Source organism: Miniopterus natalensis, chromosome 15 (genome assembly GCF_054644295.1).
Source record: "Miniopterus natalensis isolate mMinNat1 chromosome 15, mMinNat1.hap1, whole genome shotgun sequence".
Lineage (NCBI taxonomy): Eukaryota > Metazoa > Chordata > Mammalia > Chiroptera > Miniopteridae > Miniopterus > Miniopterus natalensis.
In genome coordinates, this window is record NC_142095.1 from 22,179,322 (window position 1) to 22,194,442 (window position 15,121).

At 34.7% G+C, this 15,121-nt stretch overlaps 1 protein-coding gene across 3 annotated transcripts in view; it reads left to right on the forward strand.

The window, feature by feature from the left end:
* ATP2C1 (ATPase secretory pathway Ca2+ transporting 1) overlaps nt 1-15,121 on the forward strand; it is a 92,999-nt gene that overhangs the window by 23,947 nt on the left and 53,931 nt on the right. For all 3 annotated transcript variants that reach the window (XM_016224339.2, XM_016224341.2, XM_016224340.2), the window contains exons 4-7: nt 256-345; nt 2,197-2,232; nt 5,198-5,259; nt 5,806-5,914. In XM_016224339.2, the coding sequence (XP_016079825.1) occupies nt 256-345; nt 2,197-2,232; nt 5,198-5,259; nt 5,806-5,914 (297 nt within the window). The remainder of the gene's footprint in view (nt 1-255; nt 346-2,196; nt 2,233-5,197; nt 5,260-5,805; nt 5,915-15,121) is intronic.

The window sequence follows — 15,121 nt, forward strand, 5'->3', positions numbered from 1 at the left end:
TAATTATAGTTTTAAGTATTGATATTTAATTTTCTTTTTCTCTGAAAGGGAGATGTTATGAAGTGGTAACTTTTAAATGTAGTTAAGTGTAAACTTTTTTTGTTAATTGAAGAGATATATAAACTAAACTAAATGTAGACTTGTAATTTTTTAATCTTGCCCCAGTAGTAGTTTTCCCCCCCAAGCTTTTGCAGTGATGGAACACAACTATCATTCATACAAAACTGTTGAATTACTGTTTGTTTTCACTTTCAGTTTAAAAATCCCCTTATTATGCTGCTTCTGGCTTCTGCAGTCATCAGTGTTTTAATGCATCAATTTGATGATGCTGTCAGTATCACTGTGGTAAGAAAAAATATATATGTTTTTAAACTGTTGGTTAATCATATAAATTAGGATTGGCTTTTATTTTGAAAAATGAATAGAGAAATGCCTTAATGTTTTTTCAGGTTATTTTTGGTTAATATCCAACTTGCTTTTCATTGCAGTAATCTCAAACAGTGTTCAAGGGTTAGTGATTGGCACACGTGAAAATTATTTAACAACTTGGTAATTTCACAGATATGAAATCTTTTATAATAATTTTCCCATTACATTTTCAATTTATTTTCCTGTCCAGTTGAGAGTATATTGTGACTAATTGTGAACTAAAGCCTCATGTTTGTGAAACTAAAAGTATGATTTAACAATGCACACTGTATTTACTATGTAAGATTTTGTTCTTTCCAGCTAGGTTATTCTAGCTTTCATTGAAAGTTTTCTCATTAAAACTGTTTTCATAATACTAAAACATCATTTGTCTTTTCATTGTAGATATTTGAGTCAGTGGTACAAAAGCAATGGCAGATAAAACTGTTAGAGCCTTTGCTCGAATCAGAATAATGCCACCAAACTGTACTAGTAGTCATTGTTTTCTTTCATTATTTCTCTCAGGAATGTTTTTGATAAAACAGTAAAAATTAATTTTATTAAATCTTGACACGAGTACATAGCCTTGTAATATTCTGTGTAATGAAATGGGAAGTATGCATAAAGGACTTTTATGTATTGAAATGTAGTGGTGTCTTAAGGAAGGGTGATTGTGGTGAGCTGAACCTGCCTTTTACTTAAAAGAATGACTGATAGACAAACTGGTTATTAAGACTAGGATAACACATACTTTTTTTGAAAGAGTAAAATGAGCCTTTCACTTCAAGAAAATCAGCTGACAATTTGTTGTCAATAATAAAATTCAAGCTTTCAAGTAATAATTAGAATTTTGCCAAATTTTTATGCATTAATATGTGCTAGAGAGCTTCCTAATACTTACTTTATTTTAATAAGGTCAGTAGTGAGTTCAATGAATGTGATTTTTTTTTTTACTATTATGAAATGTGTCAACGTTTGAAAGATTTGAATAACCAAGTCAATGTTTTATAAATGACCAGAGCATGATGTTACAAAATTTTTAGTGATAAAGGATCCATTTAAAGTGCAAGATAGATCAGTGGATTTTAATGTAACAGGTTATGAAAAGCTCATTGATACAGTTTTATATTGTACATTGCACATTACTTTTAAGTAGCTCACACTTGTCTAATTTTGGTGTAGTAGCAAAGAAGACTATCCACAATCACCTGAAAAAGCTTTTAAAGTATTCTTTTATCCAACAATATCTGTGTGAGGCTGGATTTTCTTTATCTACTTTGGCCTAATCAGCATAGTACAATAGATTGAATGTGGAAGCATGTATGAGAATCCAGCTTTCTCTTAAGGCAGGCATTAAAGATAGAAAAATTGGAAACTGCCACTTTTCTCACAGTTTTTTTGGGGGGGAATATATTTTTTATAAAAAATGTTATGTGTTAACATGCAGTGGGTTTATTATTTTTAGATGAATTAATAAGTAGAAATTAAAACTAATTGAAAAAGTATTTAATATGACAAATATAAATAGCTATAACCTACATAAAAACTGGTCCTCAGTTTTTTAAAACATAAAGGGATCCTGAGATCAAAAAGTTTGAGAAGCTGTCTTAGGGGAGGCAAGCCACCATCAGGGTTTTTTTTCCATTGGGCAGGGCAAAGTTTTGGTTTCTTCCCCAGTTGATCTCAATACTGGTACTATAGATAGTGTCAGAAAAATAAAATACAACTAAAAGTTATTTCTGAAGTTATAATGTGTGATTTAAAAGGATGTTTCTTTGTTTTGTTTAGGCAATACTTATCGTCGTTACAGTTGCCTTTGTTCAGGTGAGTAGGTAACCTATTTTGCCAACATGAAATTGATATTTTAGTTAATTGCTTAAAAAATTAAGGCAGCTTATAGAAAAATCTGTAGTTATTAGGGGATGGTAATGTTTGTCGGAACAACTTGTTATTTATGAAATAATTTCAGAAATAAACAGGTCTTTAGGGAAGTTTGTGGGACTAACTTGACTGCTTTGATTTAGGTAGGGGCATGAAGAAAACCTAGTTTTTTATTTGATGGTGTTGTACAACCGAAGCAGATGGAAACAAAAAGCACAGTAATAGGTATATATTCATCAATAGGTTTTTAAAATTTTTTCCATTTAAAAAATTCGGCCAGGGCTTAAATTTTTTATTTCTGCACAAAAGGGATGTTCTGATCTTGATCAAACTCCCTATTTAACATAGACATTAAAATAGTAAATAAAACATACATAAAGGAACTTTTAAATATTAATGTGAATAATGTGGAAATAATCAGGATTTTTATTTACAAGTATAGGCATAAATAAAAACATAAGCTTAGTTTTATGTTTAATATCTGATACCTTCTGAGAACAATGTTCGCAAGTCTTATTTTATTAGCTAAAAATTCTTAAGCATGGTTAATAAGAAATAAGGATTATTCTAGTTGAGGGATAATGTAATATATCATATGATCTTGGAAGTTAATGTTCTTTTGAGTCTTAAGACTGTACTTTAAGTGATTGTGATTATTTTTACATCTATGATTTATTCCTTAGGTGTTTACTGTCATAGTAATATCTAATTTAGTTAATTAGTTTATAGAAACCCAATGTAGAAAAGACAGTTGGAATTAGATTATCTACAGCAAGTTTGTGAGCTCTGTCAGTAGACTGTCAGGAATCCTGTTTCTAGGGAATTCTCTTGCTTTAGAACAGACTAAAGTTGCCCTAGGGAGGCGGAGCTAGTTAGCCTAGCAGAGATCATTCCAAGCTAGGCATCATTCAAAGCAGCTATCATTTGGCCATGTGGGTGGTACTACCCACTGGATCAGTAACTGGAACCCTCTTGCATCTTTAATAATGATATAGATAAATGGAGTGATTTTCTTCCGAAGGATTCCTACAATATTATCACTGTGTATGGAAGACCTTAGTTTGTTATTTTGGTAAATAGAGAGCCTTTACCCTCAAAAAACAAAAACTGACATAAAATTGCAGTTTTAACATAGTTGCTGTGGTATTTTACACAAAGGTAGTAAAGTAAAGGTTATTTACTTTAAATGCAGTAGCTGAAACCATCTACTAAATATCTTTATGATAGATCATTTGATGGAAAACTCAAGAAAGAATCAAAACCATTCATGAGCCCTATTTCAGATTGGTAGATCTGGTTTCTTGTACAGATGTCAGTCTTTTTCCCAATGTGCCTATGAAACCAACAAAATATTCTATAAACAGCAATTAAAAACTCTTTCTAAAAAGATCCTATTTATTGTCACTTGAACTCATCGTAATGCTTTGTCAAAAAATCTATCAAAAATTTATCAAAAATTCTTAATGCTTTATCATTATTTAGTATTTGTGTTTTTATCTGTATTTTAGGAGAGTGCTTTTAATATTTATTTTTTATTTTTATCTGCCTTTTTTCCCCTATCTAATCTCCCCATCCTATTATGTACCCTCACAGCCCTAAAAATAACTAATTGTTTTATATAGTCATATAGTGATGCCACCTTACAATACATTTAGAATAACAACTTTTAGACATTCATTAGAGATGGCTATCAGGTTTTTGGTGGTGTGGTATGTTAAATGGTCATTTAGATATGGAGATGTCTTTGTAGTTGTAGGGAGTAAAGACTGAAAAATCTAAAGAGGGAGGTAAAGATTGGGCAGCTTTTATGTTATTTATTTCTAGGATCTAAGATTGGTGCGTGTTTTCTATTCTTTTATGGAATTTTTAGGTAACATTTCTGAATTCCTTAATATCTTTAATATGGCTGGGGGAGTGATGCTTTGTAATTTTTGTATTTATAGATTTACCTCACTCATACATTTTTTTTCTTGCCTAAGTTAAGACTGATTTAGTTCTAAGTTTTGCTTATACAACTGTGCATTTTCCATTTGAAAAAGTTTGTGATGGGTAATGAAATTTTGATTAGTACTAACACTGCAGTCATTTCAAAACACTCCCCAACTTTCACTCCCACTATTCCTCCCTTTTTAACTCAAGATCAAAAGATTGGTGTGCTTAGTGCAGACATGACACAAAAATAGCTATGTTGTTGCATGAAGCAAGACTACCCATGGTATTTGTGCACTAATAGTATTGTGAAGTGGAAGATGTCTCTGACCCTCAGCTATGATTCTGGCTGGAAGAAGGCTGGAGCACAGTTAGGGCTCCTGAGAATTTCCCCTTTTGCATAATTCAGGGTGATGTGGAAGGTGTCTATCAAGGTAGGGCAAGCCACATTTTACTCCTTGCTTAAGGTTTGTTCTTTTCAAGCAGACTTATTCCATAAACCTTTGCAGTTAGCATGGACCTAAATCCTCAAATCAGATGTTGCTTGCAGTTAATTGTCTTTGACTTCTTTGGTCATTAAACACTAAAAGTAAAATTATCTTAATTATGAGGTTCAATGATCTTAACTTTTAAATAACTGAAAATTGGATATTTTTTGACATACTAATCAGTTTTCTTCATTTTCTGATAAATAATGTGACCTTAAATTTGCATACTGAGTATTAAAATATAAACTTGGGAATATTTAATAATCAAAATTGTTTGGTCACTATAACATCATTTAATAAGAGACAAGCTTTTATGTGCAGAATATAATTGCAAGAACAGGAAAAGATAAGAATTTAGAAATTTTAAAATAATGATTGAGATCAGTATTTAATTAAATCTAATATGGAATATGTTCTTAGGAACATACATAGTTATATTTCTTTATAAATGTTTATTTTAATACTATGTTTTGCTTTTTTTTAAAAAATAGGAATATCGTTCAGAAAAATCTCTTGAAGAACTGAGTAAACTTATGCCACCAGAATGCCATTGGTATGATCCTTGTCTCTGATGCCGATTTCTACTCTTAAAAATAGAAATTGAATGTGACTAGTGCAATGATACATTGTGGCCTCAGGCTTGTTTATTTTTTTAAACATAGGCTTTTTGACTTGCAAACATATTTTACTTATTTTTTAACTTTATTTTTATTGTTGGCACTATTACAGATATCCTCATTCCCACTCCCACCCCCACCTCCACCCAGCCCCTGCCTCCCGCTTCCTCTGGCCACAGACTTGTTTAAATGTAAGGTAGAAACCATTAATCTGACATGAAAAATTCATGCTCTGTTTAGTGTAGCAAGTTGTACTATTAATGCTTTCATGTTTTGATTTTGATATTGTTGAGACATGGATTTGTTCAAAAGATATTTTTTGTGTGTATGTACAACTATGTGGTTAAGCACTATTGTGGGTACAGTGCTACACAAACAGACCCAGATGATTATTCTTCCTCAGGCAAGCTGACTAGAAATCATCTTTTAAAATAGTGGCATGGCTTTCTGTTTCAGCCATGGTTTTCTGTTTCATGTTACAGTGTGCGTGAAGGAAAATTGGAACATACACTTGCCCGAGACTTGGTTCCAGGTGATACAGTTTGCCTTTCTGTTGGGGACAGAGTTCCTGCTGACTTACGCTTGTTTGAGGTAAGTTTGGTGTCTAGGTCTGTTTGGGCTGCTCCAAAGTTCCACAGATTGGGTGGTTTATAATCAATAGAAATTTATTTCTCACAGTTCTAGAGGCTGAAAAGTTCAAGATTTTGGCACCAGCACGGTTGAATTCTGCTGAGGGCCCTTTTTCTTTTTCATAGCTGTTGCCTGCTCACTTGCCCTCACATGGTGGTAGGGGCTAGGGAACTCCGTGAGGTCTCTTTTATAAGAACTCTGATCCCATTCATGAGGGCACCACCCTCATGACCTAAGCACCTCCGAAAGATCTTACTTCCTAATACCATTATCTTTGGGGTTAGGATTTCAACATACGAATTGGGAGCAGGGGAGACACATATTTAGACCATAGCATTTGGCAATCTATTTTTGAGAAGTGAATATACTTGAATGTAGATGAAACGACAGACATTAGCAGTTTTAAGGATTAACACATAGTTGATTTGAACATTTGATTTTCTAGTTTAAGAAGTAACATATATAAACATATTTTTTTCTCATAAAATATATCTTTTTTCCCCCCAGAGTCCTTTGAGATGTTTATTTAGTGAATCAGCAGATCTTTATGGAAATGTGTGTTAGGTATGGGAGATAAAAATATGATGTGATAGAATTTTTATAATCAGTGAGTATACTATTTGTGTACACAAACACTCACCATAAAGTAGGATAGAACTTGTTGAGTAAGAGAAATACTAAGAATGCAGGATGAAAATTTAGAAAAGGGAGTGGTTACTTCTGATTTGAACGAAATCAGAGAATACCTCAGACAACTTGGCTTTAGCAATAGTAATTAAAGGGTAGTCCTGGACAGAGATGGAGAAGACAATGAAGCAACAGTATTTATTTATTTATTTATTTTTAATTTTTATTTTTTGTGTGTCTTAGTGATTTATTTTTTAATTTATCTTTATTGTTGAAAGTATTACAGATGTCCCCCTTTTTCCCCCCTTGACCCCCTCCACCCTTCTCCTGCCCCCTTCCCAGGCCTTCACTGCACTGTCTGTGTCATGGGTTTTGCATCAGGTCACTGTGATGTGTTCCAGTGTATAATACGGGGCTAGAGCATGTTAAGAGTAGAGAATGTATGATGCAGTTAGATTCTGGAGGGCCTTGTATACAAAGCTCCACTTCAGATTTAATAATTAGGAATTAACTTTGAAAGATCATAGGCAGCTGGCAAGTGATATTACCCTTAATCTGGCCACAGCATGGAGAATAGACTGAAGGGATGGAAAATGGAGTTAGGCAGCTAGTTTAAGAGGCCCTCATAGGCCATTAGCATGCCAGTGTCATCTACTATTGGAATTAGCAGGCTGTTTGTTAAACACCTATAGAGCTGTCAGTCTTTGAATACTTACTATGTCACAAAATATGAATGTTCTTATACAGAGGTTATGGAAAGCCTGAAGAACCTTTTAAAGTATAATAACAAACTTCATTTACTTTTGAAATAAAGGCCTTTTTCACAAATACTTAAAGTTTACCCTTAGATGTCAGATTGCTTTAATTGGTGAGTGGAAATAATTAGTAATACAGTAAATATTGGGAATATTACTAATTTTACTTTCTTACCTTTTTTCTCCCACTGGTAGTTCTTTTTGTTCTATCTTTTTACTCATTTTTTTCTCCCTCCTCCTTAATATTTAGTTTATGTCAAGACCTTGGATTGTTCTTCCTTAGAGATTTGTTAGGCTTGTCACTTAATATAAATCATCTTCTCCTCCCTAATTTAAATTCATGGAGTGTATGTCATCATTTATTCTGGAGTGCTTCCCTTCCAATTCAGAAGCAGATCTCCTCAGGGGGTGTTTCTCATTATTTGAACAATTTAAACAGTATAATGACATAGAAACTTCAAAGCACCATTTGTTTTAGGGTTTTCATTTAAATAAGGGTTAATTGATCTGTGAACTAATTGTCTCCAAGTTCATGTGCAAATGGGAAAAACTTGTCAGATTAGTACATATTTTATCCACTCAGCAAATTCATATTGAAGATATACTGTAAGTTTGGTAAGAGGGAATTTTTTATGTTTTAAAGCTTGATGTTAAAAATATTAGGTGCGTATGCTTTGTGAAGCAATTTATTAGTTCTTACATTATTTTCCCTTATTTGTTAACTTTTCTGACGTTTCATTAGCACATTTTACTTGGCAGGGCTGTAGTTATGTGCATTTTCCACTTTCACTATATAGTTGAACATCTTTGATCCCCTCTACCACTTTTCTGCCCTATTTGTTTTACCTACTCCCTGGCACCATAAACAGGCTTTTGCAAATAGTTTCCCAGTAGATTGAGATAATTTTCCTAAAAGATTTGAGGAAATCTTGTGCTGCTTCTAGATTTAAATATACTGACTTAAGACATCATGAGGCTGATAAAGTCGATTTCTCTTCTGTATACATAGGTCTTTGGAATGAAATTGGCGTATTGGAGTGTTGTTTGCTTAATTTGACTGTGGTGATATTTGGATGATTTTGTAAGGCTAGCTGGTCATTTGATGTTCCTGCATGAAATAAACTCTTTATTAAGATTTAAAGGAAACAGAAAACTCCTCAGCCTTGGGATATATTAATTTCTCACAAACAAAGTATATAGTTCTCTTCTTGTGTACTTGACCCAAGGCCAGGGTTGCCACTTTAGCATTGTCACGTTGCAACTCCAGGGTTCCCGTCAAAACTTTCAGTGGTTTGGATTTTGGCTGTAAATCTTGCTTGCACCTTCAGTAGCATCTTGTCATCATGTTCAGTGACTTGACTGTTGTAAAACTTTTATTTGATGTTATCTTCTCATAGGTTGTATCTCAAGTCAGCTCAGGCTGCTGTAATAAAACACCATAGACTGGATGGCTTAAACAACAGACATTTATTTCTTACAGTTTTGGGGTTGGAAGTCCATATTCAGGGTCTGACAGAATTCGCTTTCTGGTAAGGGCTCTCTTCTTGGCTTGCAGTCTTCTTGCTGTGTCTTCAAATGGCAGAGTCATATCTCTCCTTTTAATTATAAAGCCACTAAAAATCTCATTCATTATGAGGTTTCACCCACATGACCTTGTCAAACTCTAGTTAGCTTCCAAGGCCCCATCTCCAATTACCTTCCCATTGGAGATTAGGGCTTCAACATGAATTTTAGGGGCACATAATTTATTTCATGGCAGGCTGAGACTGTTATTTGTAGACTTTTTATATATATATATAATTACTATGCAGCTTTTTTAAAAGAGCAGTATTACACATTCTTCTTGCTGCATACAATTTTTTTTTTTGTTTATTGAATTTTAGAGAGAGAAGAAAAGAGAGGGAGAGAAACATTGATGTGAGAGAACATTGATCAACTGCCTCCTGTGCACCCCCCACTATGATCAAGTCTGCAATCCAGGCATGTGCCCTTGACCAGGAACCGAACCCCTAGCCTTTTGATGCACAGGACAATGCCCAGCCAACTGAGCCACACCAGCCAGGGCTGTGGACACTTTTTAAAAGAAGATTAATATTGGCAACTTGAGGAAATCTTCATTTTGTTTTTTTGCCAGAGTTAGTTTTTCATAGCCAAAGAATAAGCCCGTATGTGTTGGTAGAAATAATATTACCAGCTTAGGAGCCTTAGAGTTGGGAGAGTAAAACTTAGAGGAATTGAGCTATGAGCATGTTTTCCAGTTTTTTTTCCCTATGGGTTTTAATTTTAATTTTTAATAGTATTTGAAAAAAGGCACCCCTGGCCCATTAATTGGTAGTAGCCAATGGATTGGTCAGACAGTGACTTAAAATGGGCAATACTATAGGCTTATACATGTATAACAGTACATTTTGCCTTTTTGGAAACTGCGTATTTTCCACATTGTTCCAGGTAAAGTCTATATCAATATTTGAACTAAGAATTCTTTTTTCTTTTTTTAAAAAAATATATCTTTATTGATTTCAGAGAGAGGAAAGGAGAGGGAGAGAGAGAGATAGGTACATCAGTGTGAGAGAGTCCTTGATCGGTTGCCTCCTGCACGCCCCTGACTGGGGATTGAGCCTGCAACCTGGGCATGTGCCCTGACTGAGAATCGAACCCCGATTGCCTATATCCTAGGTCGATGCTCAACCGCTGAGCCATGCCCAGCCGGGCAAACTAAGAATTCTTTATAAGAGAAAATAATGTAAGAGTTAGAGGAAAAGATAGTTTCTTTGGTCTGTTCTTACCTCTCATCTGTAACTTTCCAAGCCCAAACATTGCCTGAAATGTAGCTAGATTTTCTTTCACTTGGAATTCTGAATGATTAATTTCATTGATACTTCCTTTTGTGGCTCATGTGCTTTGGGTTAGCCCATATCATTCTTTGAAACTATCTTTAATATCTAGTCACTGTGTACAATTGCCTTTTTATTAAAAAAATCTAATTTTTATATGATTTTCCAAATGTATCAGACTTCTTTTAGAGACCTACTACATATGTAGCTGAGAGCCACATACAGGGTGAGGCAAAAGCAGGTTTACAGTTGTTTGTATGGAAAATAATACAGTGATTAATAAATGATAATACAAGGATAAACTCTGTGTTTTGTGTACTAACAACTGTAAACCTACATTTGCCCCCACCCTGTATTAGCCATTGTTATGACACTAGATTATCAGACCATTTAAATCTGGGCGGAAAGATTATCTCAACTAGTAGTAAATTTCTACTGGGGCCAGCTCAGAAGTCTAAACTTAGAACAAGCCAATTAACATTACACAGTGAGCATTCTTACCTCAGAAATCTACTTTGTTATAGGATAGTAGTTTGGTTCTCAGTGAGTACTTTTCAGTGTCTTCAGGGTTGTTCCTTCCTGCTCCTTAGTTCCAGGGCAAGTAAAAACCAAAGATAATGAGTTGAATGAGTACAGATCTACTTTGGCTACTTACCAGCTGAAGTGCTAGAACTGCGCTTAGCCATTGTGTCCTTTTCTGTTAAGCTCACGTTCTTGCACAACCTTGTTAAGAACCACTAGCAAGAAGCTTTCTCTGTATTGCCTAACTGCATTAGTGGAGCTGTGTCATAGCATTTTGTAACTTCTGAGTTACAAAATACATTTTCCATTCGCTCAGTGAAAAACTTGATATTCTGGCAAACTTAGATTCTGATTTGGTTTGCTATGTTTTTCAAAAAAGAGTCTTCAAACATTGCTAGAATATAAGCATGCTGTAATATTTTAAATTTACTTATTTATAATGAAGCTAATTAGGCAAAATGTAGTCCCTGTCTTCAGAAATCAGTCTATGTTATGAAGTCATTTTAGCCATTTAGTAAATATTTGAGTGCTGGGTATAGAACTTTAAGATTAGAAAGTGAAAAAAAGTTGTTTGCAAGTCACTAACTTGCAAAAAACTTATTCAAAGTACAAAATGTGTCTGCTTATGGAATGAATCAGCCATGTTATTTTAGCTAGCCACTTAATATTTTAAGGCCTCAGTTTTCTCACTGTGACAGTTGCCCTAGGGCAATGCATGCTAACTTTTATGTACATAGGAATCATCTAGGTCTTTGTTTTGGCACGTCTGGGGTGGGGCTGAGATTTTCCTTTTTGTTTTTTCTAATCCTCACCCCAGGACATTTTCCATTGGTTTGAGATAAATAGAGATAGAGAGAGAGAGAGATAGATAGATGAGGGAGAGAAATATCAGTGTGTGATAGAAACATTGATTGGTTGCTTCCTATACCCACCCAGACCTGGGACCGAACCCAAAACCTAGGCATGTGCCCTGATTGGGAATTGAACCCACAACTATTTTGGTGTATAGGATGATGCTTAACCAACTGAGCCACTGGGCGAGGCAGATTTTGCATTTTTAACTAGCTCTTAGTTCATGCCAAAGTACTGCTCCATCCACCACATATAAAAAGATTTTTTTAAAATGCTTTGACTGTCATTATTTGCAGATGACATGATATTGTACATAGAAAACCCTAAAGACTCCATCAAAGTACTACTAGATTTGATAAACGAATTTGGCAAGGTAGCTGGATACAAAATGAATTTGATAAACAAATTTGGCAAGGTAGCTGGATACAAAATGAACATCTGGAAATCAGTGGCATTCTTATACATTAACAGTGAACTCTCAGAGAAAGAAACTAAAAAAACATACCATTTACCATTGCAACTAAAAAAATAAAATACCTAGGAATAAACTTAACCAAGGATGTAAAAGACCTGTACTTGGAAAACTACGTGACACTGAAAAAAGAAATAGAGGAAGATATAAGCAAGTGGAAGAATATACCATGCTCATGGATTGGAAGAATTAATATCATTAAAATATCCATACTACCCAAAGCAATTTATAAATTCAGTGCAATTCCAATTAAAATACCAACAGCATATTTCACAGTTCTAGAACAAACATTTCGAAAATTTATATGGAATCAAAAAAGACCCTGAATAGCTGCAGACATCTTGAGAAAAAAGAACAGAGTGGGAAGGATCACTTTACTGGGCATCAAAATGCACTTCAAAGCCATTGTAATCAAAACGGCCTGGTATTGGTACAACAACAGACATATAGATCAATGGAACAGAACAGAGACCTCAGAAATAGACCCATGCCACTATAGTCAGTTAATATTTGACAGAGGAGGCAAGAGCATACAGTCTCTTCAATAAGTGGTGCTGGAAAAGTTGGACAGATATATGCAAAAAAATGAAACTAGACCATCAACTTTCACCATACACAAAAACTCAAAATGGATAAAAGACTTAAATGTAAGTCACGAAACCATAAAAATCCTGGAAGAAAACATAGGCAGTAAAGTCACAGACATCCCACATAATGGAATTTTTGCTGATCCATCTCCTAGGGCAAGAGAAACAAAAGAAAAACATATTGGGACTACATCAAACTAAAAAGCTTCTGCACAGCAAAAGAAAACAGCCTCAAAATACAAAGGAACCCCATGGTCTGGGAAAACATATTTGCCAAGGATGTATCTGATAAGGGGCTAATTTCCAAAGTGTACAAAGAACTCATACTACTCAGCAAGAGGAAGACAAACAATCCAATTAGAAAATGGGCAAAGGACCTGAATAGACACTGCTCCAAAGAGGACTTACAGATGGCCAAGAGACACATGAGAAAATGCTCAATGTCGCTAATCATCAGAGAGATGCAAATTAAAACCACAATGAGATATCACTTCACACCTGTCAGAATGGCTGCCATCCACAAATCAACAAACGACATGTGCTGGCGAGGGTGTGGAGAAAGGGGAACCCTGGTACACTGCTGGTGGGAATGCAGACTGGTGCAGCCACTATGGAAAACAGTATGGAGGCTCCTCAAAAAATTAAAAATGGAGCTGCCTTCTGACCCAGTGATACCACTTCTAGGGATATATCCTAAGAATCCTGAAACACTAATCAGAAAGAACATATACACCCCTGTGTTCATAGCAGCGAAATTTACAATAGCTAAGATCTGGAAACAGCCCAAGTGCTCATTAGTAGATGAGTGGATAAAAAAGCTGTGGCACATTTACACCATGGAATACTATGCAGCTGTAAAGAAGAAGGACCTCGTATCCTTTGGGACAGTATGGATGGACCTGGAGAATATTATGCTAAACAAAATAAGCCAGGCAGAGAAGGATAAACACCACATGATCTCACTTATATGTGGAATCTAAAGAACTTAATAAACTGATGAACAGAATAGATTCAGTGACATGGAAGCATGGATCAGGCTGAGGAATCTCAGAGGGATGGAGGAGGGTGGGTGGGTGGAGGGGGAGAGATTAACCAAAGAATTCATACGTATATATGCACAATCCAAGGACACGGACAATGATATGGAGAGGGACTGGGGAGGGGGGTGGGAAGGGGTGGAATGGGTCATTGGGGAGAAAAAGGGACATCTGTAATATTTTAAACAAAAATAAACACACAATGAAAAAAAAAATACATGGGATTTGCAATCAGAGGGGGAAAAACTTTATTGAAAATAATCAAATTTGAAACAGTTTACACATTTAAAATGTACCATTCAGTGGTTTTCATTATATACAGAGTTGTGCAGTCACCCCACAGTCTAACTGTAGAACATTCTCATCACTCCCAAAAGAAAACTATTTTGCTAATAAATGTGTCAGTGTGTCAAAAACAGTCTTGAGATTAATTTGGAAAGAGAAGTCAAATGAATATGTTTCTTTAGTAAAGAAAAATTCCATTGCCTTTGAACATGGCAGCTGTTGGTTTTTTTTAAATATGTAGTTGGGTTGAAGTAATGAACCCAAATGTACCTGGCTCATCTTTGTGTACATAATTATATAAAATGGGAAGCCATTTTAAAGACTAAAGGACTATTGATCAGTGTTTTAAGGTATACTTTTTATAAGCCTGTTTTAATACTAAAATCCATCATATTCACATGGCACTAAACTTTTAGAAAATGTTAAAGCAGTTGGGTCTCTTTGGAGTTATATAATTTATTTTTATTCTGAACATTTAAAAATTTTATGATCTAATATTGTAAACTCTTAATTATACTTACAAAGTTATATATCTACCTAGCACAACAGGAACACATCACATATGTTCCTGCCTCCATGTTCTTTGCTCCCTTTGCCTAAAATCCTTTCTCCCTAATTATGGCCCAGTCTTGGGGCCCTAAGGTCAATCAGGGCTCCGCAAAAGGGTTATATACTTTTGAGAGATGTTCTCTCTTCTATCTAGAATGTCACTCTTCATCCTTATCATGATGTTTTCCCCCACTACCTCGCATTATATTATATACTCTTGTTCATTTATTTATTTTTCAAATCACTTTTCCCATTAGAATAATAGGTGAGGGCAGGAACTTTGTTTTCTTTACTGCTGATTGTCAGAGTGTAAGATATAGTACAGGGGGCTGGCACATTAATAAATATATGTTAAGTGAAATCATTGCCATTGATCAAGTTAAAACATAATTTTATTGTGTAGTTGGGGAGAAGGAATCCATGAACCAATTTTAAATAATTATTTTTTATGAGATTTTAAGGTATTTATGTTCATAAAAAATGAACCATTTAAAAAGATGAGATTAATTCTTTTTTCTCCTTCCACCCTACCAAAAAAGAAAAACAGGATTTAAAGTTTAGAGTACTTTGTAAATAGTATGAACTGTCAATCAAAGGGCCTGATTGAGAACACCAGGTTAACTTATAATAGCAATGGGACTGCACAGT